The 23498-nt window shown below is 57.1% G+C and overlaps 2 protein-coding genes across 7 annotated transcripts; one reads left to right on the forward strand and one right to left on the reverse strand.

The window, feature by feature from the left end:
- On the reverse strand, nucleotides 1–10161 carry HEMK1 (HemK methyltransferase 1, mitochondrial release factors N(5)-glutamine). Of its 5 annotated transcripts, none has more exons than XM_019634101.1 (12): nucleotides 10015–10156; nucleotides 9107–9186; nucleotides 8595–8979; nucleotides 8226–8317; nucleotides 7809–7902; nucleotides 3563–3697; nucleotides 3185–3249; nucleotides 2869–2918; nucleotides 1807–1915; nucleotides 855–950; nucleotides 568–681; nucleotides 1–414 (listed from the first exon to the last, which is right to left on the reverse strand). In XM_019634101.1, exons 3-12 carry the CDS (start codon nucleotides 8820–8822, stop codon nucleotides 321–323), a joined length of 1077 nt encoding a protein of 358 aa, XP_019489646.1. In that variant the 5' UTR covers nucleotides 8823–8979; nucleotides 9107–9186; nucleotides 10015–10156; the 3' UTR covers nucleotides 1–320. The 5 variants fall into 5 exon arrangements, with proteins under 5 accessions (XP_019489646.1, XP_019489637.1, XP_019489662.1 ...); XM_019634092.1 differs by having other exon boundaries at nucleotides 9107–9189; XM_019634117.1 differs by lacking the exon at nucleotides 10015–10156 and adding an exon at nucleotides 9690–10008.
- A 1328-nt stretch (nucleotides 10162–11489) lies between these two features.
- On the forward strand, nucleotides 11490–19979 carry CUNH3orf18 (chromosome unknown C3orf18 homolog). 2 transcript variants are annotated; one of them, XM_019634140.1, is made up of 6 exons: nucleotides 11490–11850; nucleotides 12513–12626; nucleotides 13464–13835; nucleotides 16402–16427; nucleotides 17085–17232; nucleotides 18450–19979. In XM_019634140.1, exons 3-6 carry the CDS (start codon nucleotides 13602–13604, stop codon nucleotides 18528–18530), a joined length of 489 nt encoding a protein of 162 aa, XP_019489685.1. In that variant the 5' UTR covers nucleotides 11490–11850; nucleotides 12513–12626; nucleotides 13464–13601; the 3' UTR covers nucleotides 18531–19979. The 2 variants fall into 2 exon arrangements, with proteins under 2 accessions (XP_019489685.1, XP_019489679.1); XM_019634134.1 differs by lacking the exon at nucleotides 12513–12626.
- The last annotated feature ends 3519 nt before the right edge of the window (nucleotides 19980–23498 follow it).

Here is a 23498-nt window from a genome sequence, read left to right on the forward strand (position 1 = left end):
GGCCTCTCGACGCTTTATTGGCCATATCGCCCAACATCCCCAGAGCAGTTCCACCCACAGAGACACTGAGCAACCTGCCGTGGCCACACTGATGTGACGGAGCCAGACTCGGAACCCGGGTCTGCTCAGCTCCTGAGCCGGACTGCAGATGCCCTTGCTCTTTGCTGCCCCAGGAAGGACACCCTGTCCTGGCTTCTGCCCCTAAGTCTCCTAGAAATGTAGAACATGGGGGATCCCAGAGCCATAGGAAATGCCACACGCATCTGGGGTTCTGGAAGGCACCATCCACCTCCTTCCAAGTAGCATTCCAGGAAGAAGTGTCAACCAGGCACTCTGGCAGCCTGGGGCCCTGGCCAGGCATCTGCAGGGCAGCCACGCTGTGGCCCAGACCTCTGGATATGCAGGAACCGGGACCTAAGGAGACAGGGACAAGGGGCCAGTCACTGCCTGGGCCCCAGGGGATCAGCAGGAAGTGGGAACAGCACATTCTCCCTACAGCCAGAGCTGTGAGGGTCTGAGCGGAAGGACCAATGTGGCTCTGGGGGCTACAGGGAGGTAGAGTCTCACCTTCCACAGAAGTCCTTGCGCACAGCCACGAGATCGAGGGACAGGTCAGGCCGGCTCTGAAGCCAGCCACCGACGAGCTCAGGGTGTCTTGGGTCCACTTCTAAAAAGATGCTTCTACATGGGAGAGAAATAGGTCAGCTCAACCGAGCAGGGCTGGGACCTGCACTTTTGGGTTTCCTGGGCTGGGAGGGGTGGGGGCAGAATGACGGCCAGGGCAGGCCCAGCACACACCAGGAGGGGTGAGATTGCTGGGGATAGAACCAGGAGACCCACCGCCCCATCCATACCCAGAGTCCTTCAGCAGCCGAGGGGCCAGGGCCAGGATGTGTGTGATGATGTCCATGCCCTCCTCCCCTCCGTCCAGGGCTGCTGGGTCTTCATAGCTGAAGGGGAAGCAGTGGGAGGTGAGAGCCTGGGACACAGGGGTGTCTGAAAAGCATGGAAACCTGAGCAGGGCCTCCATGGAGGGGGCCCCATGGGACTCACACTCTGGGCTGAAAGGAAAATCTAAGGACACAGAGGAGGAGGCCCCCAAATTGACAGCAGCTCCGATTCCTCTACTACCTCCTACAGGAATTGCCACACATGCTCAGTGAATCCCACTGACTGACAGTCTCCAGGGCATGAGTGTCCCCCAACAAGGCTGTTTCTATTCTTGGTCTGGGGAGGCCTGGAGCTGGCCGTGACCACCCTTGAGAGCCCAAAAAGGCAGAGCCAGTACCCTGACCCACACTACCACTGCCTCGTCTGGGGGCTCTCGGGCTACCCCTGGTTCTCAGCCCATCTGATAGCAGGATGGCTCATTGCAAAGCCTGGAGTAGAGTCTTAGTCCCAGCTTTCCTGCTAAGCTCCCACATGACCTTGGACAAGGCACCTTCCCTCTCTGGGCCTCAGTCTTCTGTAAAATGACACACCCATCTAAGCCCCTATGTATTCTGCACTGCATCTGATATTTTAGTCATCGCTGAGTCCTCCCAAGGCCCTGCAAAGCTCTACCACTTCCCCTTCAGAGGCAGGAGACCGAGGCTCACAAAGGTTCAGTGGTCGTCGTAAGTGGGAAGGCAGCAGCTGAACTCAAGTAGGTCTGTGGGCTCTAGAGTGAGCGGCTCTTTCAACACCACTGCCCTCTCAGCCCTCCCCCAACCTTCCCCATCCCTCCGACCGCTGTGGTCCCCCAGGGCAGACCCATTCCACTAGGCCTTCTCAGGCCTGGCCTCCCTGACCCACCCCACCCCGCACCTGAGGATCTCAGGGGCCAGCTGCTCCATGTCCTGATGGAAGACATACGGAGGGTTGCTGACGACCAGGTCCATGGGGCCCCAGGGTAAAAGGTGTGCCCAGCTGCCCTCTGTGGTCAAAGGGAACACACAGCAGAGAATGGGAGGTGAAACGTGGTAGCTCCACCCACCAGCATGTCCCTTGGGTGTCCTTCTCCCCAAGCCATCCTTGTCTCTGGACCTGATAAGCTGGACTTGCAGATTAGTACCCAGCCAGCAGCCTGGCCAGGAATGTGTGCACTCTGACATGGCAGCTCTTTACCGAGAATGTCCTTGCCTTCCCTGCTTCCTGTCCAAACCTCCTCAGTAAGCAAATGCCACCTTCAGGAAGCCCTCTCTGATCGCCTGGGCAAAGCAAGAGCCTCTGTCCTCTGTAGCCCCACGGGCTTCCCACACTCTGCCTCACAGCCAACATGGACTGAGTGTATGGAGGGCAGGCCTGGCCTCAGTTGATTCCTGGTGGCTCTGTTTACAGGTCCCACGCTGTGCCAGGCACTATACCAGGTATATCACATTCCATGGAGGGGGCACATAAGGCTCAAGGATCCTACAGGTACATACGTGATGGAGACAAAACTAGAGCCAGAACCTTGAGAAGACTGTAAAGGCTGTGGCCGAGCCATGCCGTGCCTGGGCCAGGTGGGGACAGAGGGGCACTCAAGTATTTTGGCTTTCTCTTGAGCTTCTGCTTATCTCTTGACAACAAGCAAGCCCCAGATAACTCATTAGATATGGGGGATTTGGAAAATAAGAAAGACCCTGTGTCAGGTCAACCCAGGAAGCAATGGAGACTTGCCTGTCCTCAGCAAGGACTGGTCTGAGATACCTTCTCTTTGTGTGTGCATGTGTGTGTGCACGTGTGTGTGCACATGTGTGTGTGCATGTGTGTGTGCACATGTGTGTGTGTGTGCATGTGTGAATAAATGTCAGGACGCTCTCCCTCCAGCTCTGCAGAGTGCCTCATCCACCCAGCAGCACCTGTCCCCAGGATCCCCACCCCAGAGAAGATGGGTGGGGAAGGTACCTGAGGTCACATCAAGGGGGACTATCCGAATCCTGTCCTGCAACTGAAGCCTGGAGAGATGGGAAGGTAAGGTGAGTATGGAGCACAGACTTCTACCCTTAGCTACAAGTACTGGGAGAATAAAGCCTCCATGGGCCACAAGATACCTGGTGCCTACCACCCATTCATAACCCTGAGGGAGCCACGCCAGGCCACCCCCAGTGCCTCCCGTTCCTTGGGAGTAGACATCAGTGGGTTTGGTAGCTGGATAGGGGCTGAGATCAGGCCCCAAGTCCAGCTCCCTCCACCCTGACCCTCTGGTCCCCAGCCCACCTACCTCTGAGCATTCTCACGGGTCAGGCAGATGGCGTCTTCTCCCTTATCCACAGCAATGACTCGACTCTGCCCCAAGAACGAATGAAGGGTATGTGGAAGGCAGGGTGCCACGAGAGGCCAGGCCCAGGGACCAGACCCCTCCCCCAACCCCACTAGAAAGGAGGGAAATACCCCCAGTTTGCCCCTCTCTTCAGCCAGGGTCTGGCCAGACAGAAGGAGATGGGAGTTAGAGGCTGCGCCCACGGTAGGCTGGGGGCAGTCCTGTCCTTCTGTGTCTGGTCACTTCGCCCAAGTGCTTCCAGCAGAGACGGGTGGGCAGGGACAGTGAGTACCAGTCAGTCTACCTGGGGTGGGGTGGAGGGGTGCAGAGGGGGCTCACCTGGGGGAGCTGGCTCAGCAGGCTGAGGGAGATGGCTCCCGACCCACAGCCCACCTCTAGGATGAGGGGCCCACCTTGTGCTCCCACCGCATGCGGCCTCTGGGCCACCTCCTCCAGCACCCATTCAACCAGCCCCTGCAAGATAGAGGAGTAGGGGTTACAGTTGGTGCCGACCTGGCCCTAAGGGTCTTGACACAGAGACCCAAGCATAGTTAGCCCCTGGATGAACGCAGAAGTGGGGACAACTAAAGCCAGACTGAATTTCATGTCTCCTGGGGCCATGGGCAGGTCACTGTGCCTCTCCATGCTTCCGTGTCCCCATCTGTAAACTTGGGCACACTGAGGATAACCCACCTTGTCAGGGGGTGGTGGGGAGTAAGCAACCACACTTGTGAAGTTTATGGTTAGCATTCAATAAACGCCAGCTAAATCCTTCAGAGATCCTCCGTCCTGCGCTCACATAAGTGCTAAGAACCATGCCTAATGGACTGAGGCCACTCCCTCTATGCTTGGTCCTGATTCCAGAGCTTTTCCTAGATTCATCTGTTGAGTCCTCACAACTGGCCCAAGGGTCAAGGCCCCGCCTGGAGCCTGGCACGCACCTCATGATGGCCAATTATCAGGGGCTAGGTGCCCCCAGCTTCCTCAGAGAGCTGAGCTTAGGAGGCACCCAGGGAGGCTCCTAGGCCAAAGGGACACAGACTTGTCTCTGTGGGGGAGTGAGTCCTGCCTGAACCCCATATCTGAAGGGGGCTGTGGCAAACACAGGGCATGGGGTAAGTGGGCATGGCATGGCGGGAGCTGCCTGATTACACTGTACTCACTTTGGCAGCAGGGGCACACTTTCAGACACTGTCACTTCAGAAACAACAGGGTTTCGAGTCTCATCCTGCAAAGACTGTGCATGAAGCCAACACAGAGTGTACGTGAGGATGGAACCTGCTGCTGCCCCATGGTCAAGTGTTTCTAACCAGCAGTAGAGTCAGGGGCCCAAGTAGCCAGGCACGGAGAAGAGAAAGGGCAGTGGCCCCTTCCAAAGGCACGCCTTGGGATGAGGACAGGAGAGACACCCCGCCCCCAGAGGCTTGGGACTCCTGCGGTCCCAAGTAGGGCTGGCTCAGTGAGTGGGGAAAGGGGTCAGCAAGGGGGTGCTTCCCTCATCTGAAAAGAGGTCCACCTCCTCCAGGCAGATTTCCTCAACCCCCCACCAGGCTCTCTCTGCCATGGCTTTTCTCACCAGGAGTCTAGGGTCTAAAATGGGGTCCTCCTCCCCCACCAGGCTGCAAGGTCCATGACGGGAAGACCAGGAGTCTAAGTCATCAGAGTGTCCCACATGGGCAGGGCTTAGCCCACAGAAGAGCCTCTTGACCACTTCCAAGTGCTGGGCAAGCTCTCAGTGGCCGTGGGAAGCTGCTCTCTGAGTCTTAGACCCCAGGTGCCCCCAAACCTATTGACCATTGTCAATAGTCAGGCCCCAGACCACTCAGACTCACTTTCCACATAAGCTCCTCATTGATAAGTCCCAGAAGCAGTTCACCCTGCTGGGCACCCCAACCCCAGGAGCAAAGCTCACCTGTCCCCAGTGTAACAAGTCCAAGGCAGGTAGAACTTGACCAGTGGGTCCAAACTTTCCTGTCCCAAGCCCCTTCCACACCAAACAAGCTACTGCCTGTGGGTGAGGCAGCCTGGCTCCAGCCAAGAGGGTGGGAACCAGCCCCATGCCAAGCACTACCAGAGACTTGGGGGTGCTGGCAGCAAGCTAGGCCCACAGCGCTGGGACGGGCACAGAGCGAGCAGTCTTGGGCTGTGGCTGAGAGCCTGCGGTCTCGGTAGTGAGGCCACATACTGAGCGGCCGGGAGGATGGCTAAGGCTGGTCAGGGGTGTGAGCTTCTCTTGGTTTCCTGGCCACAGACAGACCTACCCTGGCTGGAGAATGACCCCTCAGCCAACCACACTGGCCAGCCACCTCACAGACACCCCCAACCTCAAAGACACACACCACATATGTGACTGGCCACCCTGGGCTGGGTGTGAAGCTAAGAGACTGGGCACCCACCACCACCAGTGCCTCCTGACCTCTCTCTTACACTCCAGGCCACAAGTGTGTGTGGGGGGGGGAGGGGTGGCGATCACCCCCAGGAAGTCCAGAATCTCTTTCTTCCTCACCCACTGCAGAGCCTCCCTCAGCACCGTGCTGGTGGCTCCTTGGGGGAGGCTGAAAGCCGAGCTGGTCACAGGCCCAGGGCACCTTTCCCAGGTGAACAAGGGGAGAATCCAAGAACACAGTCGGGCGGGAGGCAGAAGGGCATGTGGAAAGGAGGCAGAGAGCAGGCAGCTGTCAGCTCTGCCTGGAGCCACGGCCTCCACAGGACTCTGCACCCCCTCAAGGGGCTGGCCCAAGGCCTCAGCAGGACCTGAGGGCCACAGGCACCCTCTGTGGGGCAGCCCCAGGGTAGTGGCATTGCCTCCCTCAAGCCAATCAGACAAGGCACACAGCCTCGCTCACCAATCTGGGGGAATGGCTCCCGCTCATAGCCTTGCGTTTCCTACTGTATAGGCCGGGCCTGAGCTGCCTTCCCCCCCCTCTCCCACCCCCAGGGAAAACCCAACTCGTCAGGCCTCACGCCTACCACTTTGTTTCAGACTTCTGCATCCATTATCAGAAACCGCCTTTCAATGGCTGGAGAGAACGCAAGCACCACAATCCTTCCCCTGCACCCACTCTCCCCACTCCCTGCCACAGGCCACGTCCTCTTAAGTTCTTGGTAAGGCACCCCTCAATGTGACTTCACATTGGGGTGAGCCTGGCAAGTTCTGAGAAATGTCTGTACAGTGAGGCGAGGACCCAGCCTCCCAACCGCAGCCCCTCCCCCCCACCCCCATCCCCACCACAGCAGAGCTGCTTTCCTGGCCCAGACCCAGCCAGGAAAGAGGGGGGCCCACATGGGAGCCAGAAGTCTATACTCAGAACCCTGGAACACATGGTTGGTGCCAGGTCAACTCTAAGGGGACCCAAAGGTCATCATGGTAGCTTTCCTTCCATGCCCTGACCCTTGGCAGCCTAGGGGAATAGGGAGTGACCTCTTGGCTAGAGGTCACATGCTTGGGGGAGCCACAGGGTACTCTCCAAAAAGGCTGTGGGTAGCAGGCCACATCCCACTCTGGGTTGCCGCACCCCTTGCCAACCCAGCCAATCCCAGATGAAACAGCCCCATGTTACATAGGGAGCCCAAATTCCGGAGTCAGGGTGTCCGAGTGCTGCCCCCATGATCCGCCGTGTGACTTCAGCAAGGTCTCAAATTCCCTAGTATCCCTGCCCTGACACTGTATAGTAAGGTGAGAACCTGGCCTCCCCACCGCATGATGCGGGAGTGAGTGGGGTGAGAGGATTTCTTGGCTGGGGGAGAGACTGGGAAAGTAAGACAGGATTCTGCGTCTTTGGCTGGGGCATGTAGACAAGGCCTAATCTTTCCCAGGAATGTTTGTGTGCCTCGATGCCTTTCTAGAAACATCCCTTCTCAGAACCTGGTGCCCTCTAGCTTGCCCACTGGCCCCACCCAGCCCCATATGCCTGCTCTGCTCTGGCTCCGGCTCCCAGCTCTGCCACCTACGAGGTCAAAGAGAAGCCCAAGAAAGGCCATCGAAAGCATCTCTCCCAGGATCAGGGTGCCTGGCCAAGGGACAGCATGCTGGGGCCACACACTCCCTAGTCCTAGTAATTTGAGGGACAGAGGTGATTACCTGACCAGATAGATCTAAAAGGACCACCAAGTCACAGACTCCCTGGTCTGGAAGCCTAACTCTCTCCTCATCTGGACCCAGAGGGAACAGTGACCTGCCCAAGGTCACATAGCTGTACCAGGCCTTGAGGCGGCCAGCTGGAGCCCTCTCCACTTCACCTATGCCTCCTGAGGAGGAGGGCATTCGTTTCCCATGGGTTGGGTAGGCCATGGGCCCAAGGGACAACTCCTAGGAAAATGACAGAACAGGCTCAGCACTTGATAGGCAGCATTAGTTGGGGCACCCCGAACCACTGCCAACCCTAGGGTATGAAGACAGTCAAGGAGGCCAGCAGGAGGCCTGTCCTCTGCGCCCCACCTACCCAGCCCGCCAAGACACAACCAGTTTGGAAGGGCACTGCCTCTAACCATAGCAGCCATGGGGCCCCAGCGCCCCCTAGAGGAAGTCTGGCGCTCTGAACCCCACCCTCATCCGCATTCTGCTCTGTCATGGTGACATACCTACCTCTGTTTCCGGCCGAGGTATGAACACTGGGGGTGCCATCTTCAGACTGAGCCCCTGAAAGTCCCACTCACCAAGGATGTACTGCACAGGCATCCTGCAGAGGGGGTGGCTAGGTCATCACCAGTGCCCAAGGCAGGACCAAGAGGTCCATGCCTGGGTTGAGGAATAACACTGGTGGCTGAAAGCGTAAGGTAGGGTCATGTCTCCTGTGCCATGGGGACTCCTAGCCAAGGCCTTCTGTCCCTCCCTTCTTCCTGTTTATCACCCTGACCTCGTCACTGCCCCATCCCAACACCTTCCCAGTCCTTGTCCCCTTCCTCTCCTCCCCGCTGACCATAAACTTGGCAGGGCTGCAGGTAGCTGGGCCCCTGCTCCCTACACAGGGCCCTCAGGTCTGGCCCATGGATGCTCGCTCACCTTTGTAATCGGCAGCTACTCAGCTCCTGGATGCACTGTAGCTGCCAAGGGGTCAGGGGCTGGGTCCAAAGTACTGGCCTGAGACTCTGAAACTGTTCCACAGAGAATGTGAGCGGCTGACTCCCCTTACCCAGGGGTCCTGACCGAGGTGTCTTATGTGGACAATGCCTGTGGGCACAACACTGGCCACTTTGGTCATCCCCGAACCTATAGTGCCTGGCCAACACTGTAATGGTTTGTTGGATGAATGACTAAGTATCTGCCTAAGGCATTCCTTCAGAAAAATCTAAGCATTCTCAGTGGGGTGGATAAGCCCCCAAGGTCCTCCCTCCCACCTCTCCCTTCCCTCTTGACAATGTTGCACTTAACTGTTTTGGCTCCAAGGACATGAGCCACGATGTACTCACTGGATGCCTGGGCCTCAGGGATGCCCCTCTTCTCAAAGATTGCCGTCCAGTGACTGACCAGCTCTGTGGCATTCAACAACCCAGGTAGAGGCCGATGGGGTCGCCATGAGCTGAAGGCCCAGCCCCGAGTGCCTCCCCTCCTCCCCAGGCCAGACAGGAAGGCCTGCAGCATTCTACCCCAAAACTCCATGTCTCAGAAGAATGCTTCCCTGAGCGCTCCCAGGTCTCCAAGTCTTCCTTATGATGCCAGCTGCTGAGGATGATCACTGGCCCTGGCTGGGTGAAGATGGAGAGATCAGAGGCTCTGGCTCCTCCAAGTGGCTCTAGTCCTTAGATGTGCTGCCACCCTGGCAGAGGGAAGGAGAACCAGGAGAGCAGCTGAGCATTGTGCAACTCGCTCCCCTCTCACCTGATGCCTGACAGAGGGCATGCTCTTGCTCTGTCACCTCCTTGACTCCATTTTAGCTCACCCACCTATTTGATTCTCCTGGTCTTGACCAGCGATGGTTTCTTCATGCTTTTGGCTGAAGTGGGCTGAACCCATAGCTCAGTCCCTGCTAATAAATGGGCTGCTGGTGAGTCAGGGCCCAGGCTTGGGAGTTGGACAGATCTGTTTGTCTCAGAGTGTGTGACCTTGGGAAGTCATTATTTCTGAGTTTCAATTTCTTTGTCCGTAAAATGGGGAGGGAACACCAACTTCATGACAAGTGGTACATTAGTCAACGAATGTCAAGGGTTTGGGAGCCAAGTCAACAGACAGAAGGGACTCAATGTTATATGCTCTTAACTAATATTACAAGGAGGAGGAGGCTGCCTTTGCTTGGGGGTTTTGCTTTTGATATTTTGCTTGTACTGTCATTGATTTGGATGCTGAACTCTCCCCCCCCCCAATTTAACCCCAAATACTACATGTTAGCACAAATCGAAAGCTAAAAAATTAACAATTTTTGTTAATTTTATATTTGTTACCATCAACAAGTTTAACTGAAGGTTTAAATCGTGGTCCCTTTCCTTTCACATAGGCCAAGGCCCAAACAAGCGTTTATTGAGCACTTACTAGGTGCCACATCTTCAGACAAGCAGGGATGAAAAGGAGGCTTGCCCAAAGTCACCCAACTAGGAACTGTCCCAGGCAAGGCATAAACCCAGGTCCTCCGGACTACAGAGGAGGCTCTGTCCACCTGAGCGCTGCCCCAAAGGCCGAGGCCTGAAGTTAGCGGCGCGGCTTCCCCTTTCAGTCCAGCACGGCAATGTTAATGACCTAAGTGAGGTCGCCTCTCCGCAAGTCTATTTCCCCATATGCACAACAGGGAGTGGGAGGGGGTCTCGAAGGTGTTGCAATCCAGGCGACTCTGTTCCCGATCCCCACCTCTAGCTCATACCTGCCTGGGGGAAGGAGGGTACCCGACCCGCCCACCGGCCTGGAGAAACGACTCCAGGATCGGCTCCCGGACGTGTGTGGCCCGCAGTGAGCTCCGTCGGACGCCCTGCTTCCGGGGTTGGCGCAGCTGAGAAAGGGCTCGGGCGGAGCCCATCGCTCAGCTCTAGGGTTCCTAGAGCTACTTGGTTTCTAAGGGGAGGCTGTGAACACCACGCCCGCTGTGAACGCCACGCCCACTATTCCCGCAGACCGAGAAAGTGCACAACAGTGTAGGTTTGCTCCCTGGGGGTCTAGACCTATCAGTCTCCCTGAAGGTCACGGCTGAGATACGACTCCAGCCCGCGGTGACTGCTCCGAGCTGGCGTTTGGCTATCCGGCCGGGTCGGTATGTAGCCAGCCGGAAAGGAGGAGTGTAACCAGCCGGTCAAGGGTTCGAGAATGGGCGCGATGTCCAGGGGCGTGGTCTAACAGAGCCTCTGGGCGAGTAGAGCCGCATGTGGGCGGGTCCCAATGTTGGGGCGGGTCCCAATTTGTGGGGCGGGACCCAGTGTCCAGGACCAGAGGGAGTGGCCCTAGCCGCGCCGGGGGGCCAGGTGGAGACTGGAACCCCGGGCGGCCCTAACTCCTCGCTCCCGCTTTAGGGTTTGGAGCAGGGAGCTCGAAACCGGACGTAGGAGACCAGGATTTGAATCCTGACTCTGTTGCCAGCTGTCGTGAGGCTTTGTCCAGATGACCGGCCCTCAGTGAGCCTCAGCTGCTGCTTCTATAAAATTCGTGGTAGTGTCCGCAAAGTGTAGCCTGCCAGCACCCTCTCCTCCCACCAGAGCCTCTTGTTAACTAGATCATTGTTCACCAAACTACTATTAAACATGCAGTTTACCGGGCTCCGTCCCAGACTCGGGGAGCCGCGGGGAACAGTATTTGTAACAAGCTACTTCGGTGATCCCCATAAACTCTTTGAAAACCTGAAGATTAGAAGATATCTGAAGGCCTCTCCCCTGGGCTGATCGCGCCCCGGATGGAGGCTATTTATTGTGAGGGGTATATATAGGCTTGCCTGAGTCGGGGTACCCAATAATTACCACTCCAAGAAAAATAATATCTTGCTCCTAACTTCTCTGAAGATGCCCCATTTCTGGTCCGGGGTGGGTGTCGTTTACCGAGAGCCCTCACACCAGAGCCCTTCTGAGCAGGAAGCCGAGACCCAGGGAAGGGGAGCATCTTGCTCTAGGTCACAGGGCCAGTAGAGGAGGGTCCAGCCATAGTTCAACGCAGGCCCGAGGACTCCCAGTCCAGTGTTCTCCCCAAGCCTCCTGCGTCCGTCTGTGTTATGGGAGCGCGAATCTTTCCTGGCAGAGGTGGAGCCCGGGCTGGCCCAAGAAGGGTCTGGCCACCCGTGGTGACCGCGGACTCCGGTAAAGGCCACCAGGAGGGATGGTCTCCAAGAACTACCACAGGCTCCCGCTGGAGGCGGAGCCAGCTCCGAGCGACAGGCGAGCGGGCCAATGCCGGACGGTCTCTAGGCCTGACAGCCAATCGGGGGCCGGGGATCGGGTGTGCGGAGCCGGCAAGAAGAAGAGGCACTGAAGCGTCACCCACCAGAGAGGCTGGTCGCCTCAGCCCCACCCCCGCGGTGGGTCCCGGCCCTGCCTGTCCCCCGCCAGGCTGGCAGAGCCCGCGCTCGCGGCTGCAGGAGGTGCGGCGGAGCGGACTCAGCCCGCGGATCGGAGGGTGCAGGGAGCGCGGACCCGGGGCTTGGGGGATCTCCCCGCCCTGGCCTCCCGCCTGTCGCCACCACCGCTAGCCTGTCCGGCTGAGCTTGGCGCCCCAGGATTAAGTAAGTGCTGAGGTCGCCGCTTCTGTGCAGAATGGAGGAATCACAGAGTCGCGGAGTAGGGGATGGGGATCGGGGCAGGGAGGACTGAAGAACCTAGTTGAGAATGGTATGCGGATTCTCGGAGGTCGCAGTGCCCACCCCTTTCACTCCGGTTTCCTTCTCTTGCCCTTTGGACCCTGAGGCAGTCTCGGACAGTGATGAGCAGGGCCTTTCCTCTCCTTTGGACACAGGAGTAAACAGAGCCCCAGAGCAAGAGTTAAGGGTCTGGTCCAAGGTCACTCCTGGGGTCAGTGGCAGAGCCAAGAAAGAACCTGGGACTCCTGACCTGCCCAGCCTAGCTGGAGGGAGAGAGCAGAGAGTCATGAGCCCCTCTTATCCCATGTCTGTCTGCCAGCCCTGCCCCTTCCTGGGGGGGGCATCACAGGTGTATGCACACCTCACACATGCCCCTGCACCTGCGCAGGGAGGCACCCCACATATACCCATGAGCTAGCATAGGAAGGTATGTGTGCAGCCATAAGTTGTGTATCCCTCCTCTCCCTAGACCTGCCTTGCAGCTTGGCTGGGACCCCTTCCCACCCTGCCTTACCCAGGGCTCTCTGGCCTGGCAAGGCCTAAGCCACACCCTGGGCTGGACACATCTCCCACCCTCTGCTCCCAAGGGAGAAGAGAAGGGGAAGAGAAGTCATCTCAGAGTAAAAGCTCCATCCCTGCCTCTGAAGTTATGATCCCCTGCTTTTCGCCTTGTTCCAGGCAGCCACTAGCTCCCCCAAAAGGTATCCAGTGACCCCAAGAGCCTGCAGAGAAGCCTTGCCAGAGGATCTGACTTTAGCCTCTCCTTTCTGTACTCTGGTCTTGCCATACCTGTCCCCAACCCCACTCAACCTGGCTGAGTCCAGGGGCTGCTGTGCCTCCCCTTTCCCAAGTGGGTTGATAGGGCGGTGGGGGGTGTGGGGAGAGGGAGATCTAACATTTACTGGGTGCTTACTGTGGACAGGGGTTGTGCTGATCTGAGTCTTTTCGACGAACTAGTTCATTCTGACATTTCAGTGACCCTCTGACCCTGTGAGGGAGGTGTTCTTAATATCTCCACCTTAGACTCAGGAAAATTGACACACAGAGAGATGGAGTGACTTGCCTAGGGTCATTCAGTTAAGTGGCTGAGCTGGAATTCAAAGACAGGCCTGTCCGACTCTTAGGCAAGTGTTTCTTTCCAGAAAAGGAAAAAGCTGCAGTATTCTTTTCTCTAAGCAGGAGGTGAGGGCTGTGGGGGCAGGGAATGAGAAGGAGGTCAGGAGCATGGGGAGGAGAGGATGGAGTAGGGTATTATGCACGGGAGAAACTTTTTGTTTTCAAACCTCCCCACTACCTTTCACATCTTCCAAGTATGATCACTATGGTCATCTTACCCACGAAGAGGGGGCAGGGCTTCATTTTCACGTTCTTAAATTCATATGAGAACTGTAGATACATAAACCACATGTCCCAACACCCCCTAAACTTGCCCTTGCCCTCCAACTTTTATTTCCCCAGTGCCTTGAGAATTTAGGGGGCCTTCATCTCACCACCAAGTCCCATCTTCAGCCTTATATTTTTTATTCTTTCCTTTCCAGCACCCAGGGAGGCAGAAAGTTCCCTTTATCCAAGGAGGTGGCCACTGACACAGGTAGCAGGGCCACAGGCTGGGACACTCCTGATGTCAGACGTGAGTGGGCAGGTTGACTGACCACAGGCAGTCTCTCAGCATCAGCATGAACTCCAGGATCCCGTCTACTAAGGGCTGGTTCAGCAGCCGCCCACCCACCTCTGAGCCTAGCCTCGAGCCTGTCACAGATGGACCAGCCTCTGAAACCACCGTGCTCAGCCCAGAAGCCACCAGCTTTAATGACACCAGAATCCCTGACGTAGTTGGTAGCACAGCCGGCGTGGGCACAATGCTTCTGTCCTTTGGGATCATCACAGTGATTGGCCTCGCTGTGGCCATGGTGAGAGCTGGGACAGGCTGGGGCTGGCCCAGGTGGTCCTCAGTTGCAGGAGAGTGGTCAGTGTTTAGATTTTAGAGAACCTAATCAAAGACAGTTGTCTGTTAATGATAGTGCAATCATCCCCTTCCCCCAGGATTTGTCCACTGGGGCCCAGAGACCAAGGAGGCTGTCTCCATTTGGAAGAACCAGAGTAGGTTCTGAGAAATTCATGGTGTTTTGAACTGGGCCATGGAGGTCACATTGGAGTTGGGGAGGACAGTGTACCAGGTGGAGTTTCCTGGTGGGCAAAAGTTTGGAGCCAGGCAGGAGGTTCTGTGAGCAGCAAGCAGGACCGTGAGGCAAGTGAGTGTGGGGTGCAATAAAATTAGAGGCCGAGGTGATTGGGATAGGCTGCGGAATGTGGAGTCTGGGTGGGATGCTCTGAGCATGGCAGGCCGCTGGCAGTGTTCATTAATTCATTCACTTCACAATTACTTATGGGGCACCTGCCCTAGATCCAGCCTTTGGGACCCCAGGGACAAGGGAGACAAGGTCCTGCCCTGTGGTTCTTATTGGGAGTGGGAGACACATAAAACCAAAGGTGCCAAGGGACACCCATAGGGACTGGGCTGGGAAATTGGATGGGGGCTCTTTCTAGGCCGGGTGGCAGAAACAACTGAGGAGACAACATTAGACAACTCAAGGCCTGGTCCCAGTGTCACAAGAGATGCAGAGCTGGACAGATATCAGAACGGAGGTGCAGTGGGCTGAGGGTTGCAGGTGTCCTCTGATGGTGGATAGGATGCTTCCAGATCTGTTATCTGCCCCTGAAGATAATGGGCTTTTCCTCCAGGATGATACATGGACATTCAGAATGTCACTGAGGGGCCACTAGAGGTTATGCAGGCTGAGACCAGGAAGGGTGAGGGTACACCTGAGGTCCCCCAGCGGGCCTGACAATGGTGGCATTCTGCCCACTGCCCCTCACAGGCTCTGATGGCTGGCCTCAGACTCAGGAGCATATTGGCCTGACAAACAAAGCATATTGCTCATCCAGGGCTGTGGATGGTCCATCCATGGCCTGCCTGGAGCTTCTGTTAAATCAGAGTCACCATATGGGCCCTGCGGGCTCCAGATCGCTGCCAGGAAACAACTGCTGGCCAGCAAGCAGGGCCAGGATGCAACACACAGAGTGAGGCAGTCTCCTGGGGAGGGGGTGAGGCACAACGCCAGGGCTTTCCCTTGGCACCCATGCAACGGTTAAACAGACTGAAACACCCTAATCTCAGGGCCAAGCAGGGCCTATAATCTGCCCTTATAACTCTCCATGAAAGGTTTATCCCAGGACCTTGGGAGGACTGCCTTGTTCTTTGTTCTGGAGGAACATTCAGAGGGCCTTCTTGCCAAAAGCGGAGACATAGGGAGGTTATGGGGCAAAGGCAGTAGAAGACAGGAAATAGCTCCTGGGTACCAGTGGACAGGCCCAGGGATGTTCCCTGAGTGCTGCTTCCTCTCCCCTCATGTCATGCCTGAGCTGGGCCCTGCTGGATACAAGGAGGAGCAAATCAGTGCCAAGCTGTGTCCCACACAGGAGAAGCAGTCAGGGAGGGCTTCCTGGAGGAGGTGGGGCTGCAGCTGCTCAGTTATGGGTGAGCAGTTAAGATTTGGAAAGGAATATCTTGGGGTTCCCCAGAAGCAAGCAGCAGGAGGAGCTCTGGGCCAGGCTGGAAATCAGACCAGATTCAAGCTATGAATGGGCTACAAATGGTGAGGGAGCCACAGAGGGTTTGGGCCAGACTAGGGATGTGGCTGTCTCCTAGGCAAAAGATGGTGCTCCTGGCAGTCAGAAATGGCCAGTTTAGGGAAGAGCAAGATGATGGCAGAGGTCCCCGGAGTCCCTACCTGGTGGTCATCCCCTTCCTCCCTCCTCTCGGTGCTTTGTACCAGGATTTCCTGTTCCAGCCCAGAGCTCTTAGGTCTTGGATGTGTTCTCAGGCTGCCTGAGTGAGCCTTTATTTTCAAGTCTGTACATGGGGGTTAAGACCCAGGGGCCTTCTTCAGTTCCTCCAGCATCGGGGTACTGGAGTATGGTCTGGGCTGATGTCCAGGGGCTCAGGCCCTATCCACTGAGAGCCACCAGCCTCCCTTGGCAACCCCAGGAACACAGTCCGGAGCCTTGCCTACAGGCACTGCCTACCTCCTGTTCTTTTTGCCCATTCATGTCTTTGGGCCCGGGGAGAGTTGAGAGGAGGGGATATGCTGAAGTCTTCCCCTTCCCTTCAGCCCTGAGGAGTCCCAGGCAGGTGCTGAGCGCCTGGAGCGGTGGTCAGGATTGGCAGAGGTGGGGCTCCTCTGCTCCCAGGCTAGGCCTGACTGTGGTCTTCCCAAGCCGGGCTCCTCGAGGGCAGGCCTTCTCGCCACCTCCGAGTCCAGGCACTGTCAGCCTCTAATAAACCTCAAAATGTAGGGTGTATGTCTCCCTGGGGTGGGTCCCTGAGTGCAGCCTCAGCGTGCCCCCCGTCCGAGGGACTGCTGGCTTCATCAGGGCCTCCTTTCCTGGCCATTTGATGCTGCCCTTCTCTTGCAGGTTTTATACATCAGGAAGAAGAAGAGGTAACTCCCCAGCTGCCACCCAAAACTCCAGGCCGTGGGTCGTGCTGGGCCAGGCTCAGGGGATATGGGTGGGGAAGGAGAGCCCCTACCATCAGCGCCCCCTCCCTGGTCAGGAAGTCAGGGCTTCTTCTGCCCACTAAGGGTTGGGGGAGGCCACTTTCTCCCGAGGAGGGTTGAGCGCCCTGCGCCTCCAGGATCTCACACACAGGGCAGGCAGGTGTGACCCTGGGATTGGGGATGGGTGAGGAGGGGAGGGGAGGAGAAGGTCGGGATTACCTCCAACCAACTGGCCAGCCACCCTTGCCCTGTTGCCCCGAGGTAACTGCCCCTGACTCCCCTCTCCTCAGCCCGGCCACCCAGAGGCTGTGGATTGCACGAGGCCCTGGCCTAGGCAGTCCCCATGGACCCCACAGATGATAGCTCTGTGGCCCACGGCCCTATCTGGTCCCAGGAATGGGTAACTATGCCTCCCAGACCACCCATCTGAGAGGTAGAACTGCTACTATAGGTGCAAAATGGCTTTCATTTTATCCCAAGGGAAGTCTTAGGCCCCTAAATGTGGTTGTGTGCTGTGGCCCAGCTGGTCACCAGGCTTGGAGGGCTGGTGGGAGGGGAAGGGCCTGCCCCGCCCCCAGCAGCCTCTGCCCCCACCCCCAGGCTGGAGAAGCTACACCACCAGCTCATGCCCATGTACAGCTTCGACCCCACCGAGGAACAAGATGAACTGGAGCAGGAGCTGCTGGAGCACGGGCGGGATGCTGCCTCTGTGCAGGCAGCCACCTCTGCGCAGACCCTGCAAGGCAAGGTGGGCACTGACAAGGCTCCCCCCAGCCTGCAGCCTGCTCAGGACTCTTCTGCCCCCCTCCCCCCTTTCCCATGCAGCTTTCCAGCACTTGCCATGTGGTCAGGTGGCAGCTGTCAGGTATATGAGCTTTGTCAGGTTTGTTTAGAAACTGGTAGGATCCTTCCGCGGCCACCCACAGACTCACCTTGCAAGGCCAGGGCAGCCCTGGGATCCAGCCCAGCTCTGCCCCAATAGCCTGGTGGTCTGGGAAGCCCACTGGCTTCTCTGAGCCTCAGTCTTCTCATCTGCAAGCGAAAATCCTAGTTGTTGTCCTGTGTGTCCCACGTACTGGCTAGGGAAAGAAAGGACTGTTAGAAGACATTGTTGGGGGCTGAGCCCCTGGGTTCCTCTGCTCCCTGACAGTCCGTCATCCTGAGTAGATTGTGGTTGGGGTCACTTAGGGCAGTGCCACCTCTGAGTAGATTGATAGGTTCCTAGTACCTGACAGACCCCAGGCAGGTGGAGAACCAGCCAAACTCGCCTCCTGTATCCAAAGGGTCAGGTACATGTGTGGTCATCCTGCCAGAGCCATTGGCTGCCTAGCCACTTGCCACCAGTCCCCAAAATCCTCAAGGGCCAGAGCACCATGACAAGACCTGCTCTCCTGACCTATGAAGCCCCTTTTCATCCCTCCTTCCCTTTACCCCACAGGTTGCTGGGGGCGTCTAGCCCTACCAGAGGCATAATTAGGAGACTGGACTCAGGAAAAGTTCAGGCTGGGAATCCAGAGACCCCTGGTTTTGCCACCAGCCCCGTGTCACCTAGATTAGGACACATTCCCCTCAGTCAGGAAATCAGGCAGAGAACCTTAGTCCACCCAGTCCATATGACTGCTGACCATTTGACAGCTGTTTCCTGTGCACCCGCCCCCCTGCTGGGGTTTGGGATGTGAGGTGAGCCCTGCTGTGCTAGGAGAGGGCGGTACACATGCATAATTAATCCAGCCCCTGGGTCCACAGGGCAAGTTCTGCCCGGGCAAGCTGGGGATGGCTGTGGGGGAGGAGTCATCTGAGCCAGGTCAAATTTCTAGGCTGAGCTTGTAGGGAGGACATTCCAGGCTGAAAGCATAGCTGGTGCCAAATGTAAGCAGGCACCGGGAAGTGAGGGTGGAGGTGACTGGACCAGAGAGTGTATGGCCTTGGTCAAGGTCCCTGATGCCTCTGACTGTCTCTCTGCAGACCACTCTCCCCTCTCAGGGCCCCCTACAGAGGCCCAGCCGGCTGGTGTTCACCGACGTAGCCAACGCCATCCACGCGTGAGCGGCCCAAGGACAGGCCCGGATCTCTGATGAAGACACCTGCCTCCGTGCCCACAATGCTGCCTGTTCTCAGGACCCGCCCTACTGAGGTCCCAGCTGTTGCGAGGACCCACCTGCTGACTCTCCAGGCTCGAATAGAGGCCCCTAGCCAGGCTGGGCCTCTGGCCACTGACGTCCCCTGATGTAAGAGCCCCTAGCATGGAGGGCATCCCTCCTGTCAGAAAGGTTGAGAGCCATTGCTGGCTTCCTTGTGTCCTGCCCAGACCCCTCACATCAGGGTCTGCTCCTCTAAAGTGGAAGACGAAGTGGGGGAGACATGGGATGGGAGAGGGAGGGGTGTAGGGAGGGTAGTTCCCTCTGTCAGAGAGAGACCTGTCTTTGGAATCTGGAGCCTCTGGGGTGGGAGAGGTAACCCACCACCCAGGTCTCGGGGACAGGGTATGGTGGCAGCCCGGGATGGAGCTGAGCAAGGACACCAGGAGGAGGGCCGCTCATACCCAAAGTAGGTCCATATTACAGAGTGTCTGTGAGGTCTTCCAGCCACCCTTCCCTGGCAGCCAGCTGTTGGTTGAACCCAAGCTAGGATGGGAGCTGAGGCAGAAGGGAAGTGGGGGGACAGCACCCAGGCCTGCTGTAAGGCCTCATGCGTGTGCATGAACATGCCCATGTGCAGACGTGTGCCTGTCCCAGCACAGGGGGCAGGATGCAGACCCCCTGCATTGGCTCCACCCTCTATTCGCCCCGACCCCCAGGTGTGTGGAGGAGCGTGGGGTAGGCCATCTTCTCTGCCGTCAATGTTCAGGGACTGAAGGGAGAGGGAAGCACAGGAGTGAGGGTGCCACTTCCCACCGCATCTCTTCACTGGGCTCTAAAAGCCAGAGAAACCTGCTCCTATAGACTGGGGAGCCGGGGCTGGAGGGGGTGCGGAGGCTGTTGGTATGAGGGCCATGGTCACAGGCTGCGGGCTAGCTAGTGAGGATGTTCTGCCTGCCAGAAACAGACCTAAGAAACCTAGTCTGTTGTTTTTTTTTATCACATTGTCCACCCACCCCATGCCCCTCAGGGATTCTACCCGTCTGGGGCATCTGGGCAAGGCACTGGTCCAAGCTAAACCCCAAGAGCTGGGCACTTTTTCTACACTGGGCGTGCAGCGCCCATGAACACGCACAGAAGCATGCCCCCGTGCCCAGCCTCACCACTGTCCTGCGCTGGTTGGAGGGGACGTGGGGGCGGCATGTACAAATCTGTTGGGCAGATACCACGTGTCAGGATGTGTGGGCCTAGGTGGCCCACATGGGGAAGATTCTGGATTTATTCCCTCCTCTAGATGCTATAAATACGTTATCACTTGAACCGACTGGAGGGCTGCGGGTAATTTAGGATGCACAGAAGCTGTAATTTAACTCACAGCATCTCCATGTGAGAGCATTAAAGATGTTATTAAGATGTTTACACGAAAAGAATGTGAGCCTGGGACACTTGGGGTGCGAACGCCAGAAAGGGCGGGATAGGGGAGGCTGTGGGGGCCTGGGGATAGTCGCTTGGATCCCAACGCTGTGGTGGCAGCCCAGGCGGTTTTCCTTGATCCATCTGATGACATGCCTCTGGCCTGAAGTTCAAAGCTGCTCCTGGGCTCGTGTCAACTGTGGAATGGGGTCGTAATGCCTGCCATCCCCTTGGATGGAAAGGCCAAGTGAACGGGAGTTTGTGGGGCCAGAGGAGGGGAGGAGGGGAGGCACCTTGGGACGCATGGAAGCTGGGTCTGAAACACAAAAGGGGACAAAATAATGCGGTCTTTCCTGGAGCACAAGGGTGCAGGGGATGGGTGGGGGTGGGAAGCCAGAAGGGGTACGTGTGTGGAACCCACCTGCAGGGTTCAGAAGGGTTTAGGGGAGAATGACACTAGGGTGACCAACCATCCTGGTTTTCTCAGGACTGTCCCCATTTTAGCATTGAAAGTCCCACAAACCAGGACTATAAGTGACCCAGACCCTCCCTTAGAGAGCTGAGCCTTCAGGCTAACGTAAGTGGAAACAAGGAGGGGGTGAGCCCCCCAGTTCCATGATGGAGGCCTGGGCTAGAGGTGGGGGCTGCAGGACAGGGCCTTGGGTAAGGGTGAGGGCCGCCCACACTGAGGTCAGACAGCTGGGCCTATCAGGGACAGCCCTGGTCTTAGGGAGGGGTCTTCCCTCCCCAGACTGGCAGAATTCCTGGGGTGAGAAGAGAAGGGGTGGGCAAGCTGGGCACTCCCATCCTTTTGGGTAGCTCCTCACCCCAAGAATGTGGGAGCTGCAGAAGACCCAGTGTCTGGGGGGCCCTAAAAAACGACCTGTGGGGGTGGCCAGTTGGCTCAGTTGGTTACAGCACAGTGCTCATAACACCAAGGTTGCTGGTTCGATCCCCGCATGGACCACTGAGTTGTGCCTTCCACAACTAGATTGAAACAACTACTTGACCTGCAGCTGATGGGTTCTGAAAAAACACACTGTTCCCCAATAAAAATAACACACACACACACACACACACACACACACACACACACGAAAGGACCTGCAGAGTAAAGCTGGCACCCAAGGGCCGGGGATGGGGGCTCCAGGAGGATCCCGGTCCCCATTTTCTCCCACTGCCTGCCTCATACCCCTTTTCTGCAGGCAGGCTTAGCTAAGCGACAGGCACAGGGCAGCTTTCTGTGGGTAACGGGAACCGCTTCCTCATCCCTTGTCCCCTCAGTCACTTTCTCTTCCCTTCCACCCACCTGTTTTCTAGCTCTTCCCCAGGCCTGGAGGAAAACCAAATCCCCCACAAGTTCCCAGGTCTTCCACAGAGTATGGAATCAATAAATATGAAAGGGTGGAACGTTTTAGTTGACATGTCCTCCTTGTGACCTTGGGCCTGGTGGGCTGATCAGAACTCTCCCCACTGCCCTCAGCCAGGCAGACGGAGCAAAATAGAGCCACCCACCTGCCATTACTGCTCCTGAAATTCACTGTTAAAGGGGACCCCTCGGGAAATGCCCCCTGCCCGACATGCACACACATAGATAAGTGAAACACCTCCTCATGAATAGCGGGCAAGGCTTCAGGGCAGAAGCTGCGGCATTTGCACTGTGGGTAGGATCAGGGTGGACGTAGATGGGCGCCTTCCGAAGAGGCCATCTTGTTTAATAAAGTGAAGTGTCACCTTCGAGCAAAGCGAATACAATAATCCCATTGTCTGGCTGCAGGCAGACACTAGGGACGCCTTCAGAATGTAAAGGAAAGTTCTTGTGGGAGCGAGCCCAGAAACTCCAGTAGAGCAGTCTGACCTTGACATGAATTCCTTTTAGAAACATCAGCGAGCCCCGCCGCGGGCCCAGCACCGTGGTCCTGTCAGTGAACCTGTCTAGTCACTGCATCTCCGTTTGAGATGGGAGGAGACAGATGTCAAACAGGAAAAAAGAATGAGTGTATGTGTATGTGTGTGTTGTGTGTGTGTGTGTGTGCACACACACACAACACACACATTCGCTATATGTTTATATCTATATATCTACATCTACAGCTGTCCCTCGGTATCCTCAGGGGCTGGTCACTGGGTGCCAGCATCTCTCACCTGGGGCTGTCCAGGCCCCATTGATCACTGTCAAGGAGCACCCAGTCTCCCAATCTCTCACACCACTAGTCCAGCTTCTGCCTTCCTGGATGGCAACGTGGATGGCTGTGCCCACCTTCTGGGTTTTCTCTGATGTTTCCCAGTGACGTCCAGCCTGAGGCCCAGCTAGTCCCCAGTTGCCCCTGGGGCCTGGCCTGTGAGAATGTAGAGAGGGCACAACAGCAGATGTCCCAGCCCTTGGAGCTGACCAGCCTCTTGTCCTCTGACCACTGGTCAAACGGGAGAGGAAGGAAGTGTCCACCCTGGCTGGTCCCATCTACCTAGCCCCCAGTGCACTTCTGTTGGAGGCCTGGAGGCCTGGGTTAGGAGGAGGAGTCAGCTTACTTCCTAGGGGTACAGCAAGTGATAAAGGGGCTTGGGGTAATAACAATGCCAATAATAATGATGATGATGATGATAATAACAACATGTGATTTATTGAGCTCATGCCATGTGCCAGACACAGTGGACCAGCTCATGAAGGGAGGACCAGGTCAGTCCTCCCCGCTGCCAGAAGGACTTCCCTTCACCTCACAGGTATCCAGGACTAAACAACGGCCAGAAGGGGCCTTGGTCGTGGGCCTTGGGCTACCTCAAGGGCCAGAATCTGGCCCTAGTACCAGTTACCCTCAACTGGCACAATCCCAGCACAATCTTACTTTATTCCCAGTGCCCTTTGCGAGGCACTGTCACCCATCTTAAAGAGAAGCGGTCCAGCGCCCAGAGGCTGGCGTCATCAGTCTCAGAGCCAGGGACTCAGCTCTTCTACACCATTCCAGAAAGGAGTCAGGAACAGGAGGGTGGTGGGGCCTGACCGGGGCACTGCAGACATCCTTCCTGCCCCCCCACCCTCAGCCAGGACACCTGTGCAGAGGTCCCATCCTCACATCCCTCCCCTACACTCAGCCTCTCCCCCATGTGGTATTGAAAGCAGCCCTCACACCGAAGGCCCTGTCACAGGGCTCATCTGTCAGGCTCAGGACTAGGGTGAGTGAACAGAGGCCTAGGATTCAAAACATAAGGAGCTGCTCACTCAGGCGCTGACACAGCGCTTGACCAACCTGAGCGTGAGTGCTTCCTTAAACGAGGGCCTTGCGTGCCTCGCTTGCCTCATCCTAATCCCAGCCCTGCCACCCTGGCCTCTCTTGGTCAGGGCTCAGCAAGCAGAACCCCTACCCCACCCCATTCCCATGCCAGGAGGCCCAGCTTTGAGAGTGTGGGCCCCCTGCCCTGGCTGGAGCGCGCCAAGATGCCCTTTGCCTGAAAGTGGCTAAGAACACCAGATTAGGAGAGACTCAGGGACTTAGCAGTGACTCGATACCAGGCCAATAAGGTGACC

This window comes from Hipposideros armiger, unplaced genomic scaffold (genome assembly GCF_001890085.2).
Source record: "Hipposideros armiger isolate ML-2016 unplaced genomic scaffold, ASM189008v1 scaffold_18, whole genome shotgun sequence".
In the NCBI taxonomy this organism is placed as follows: Eukaryota; Metazoa; Chordata; class Mammalia; order Chiroptera; family Hipposideridae; genus Hipposideros; species Hipposideros armiger.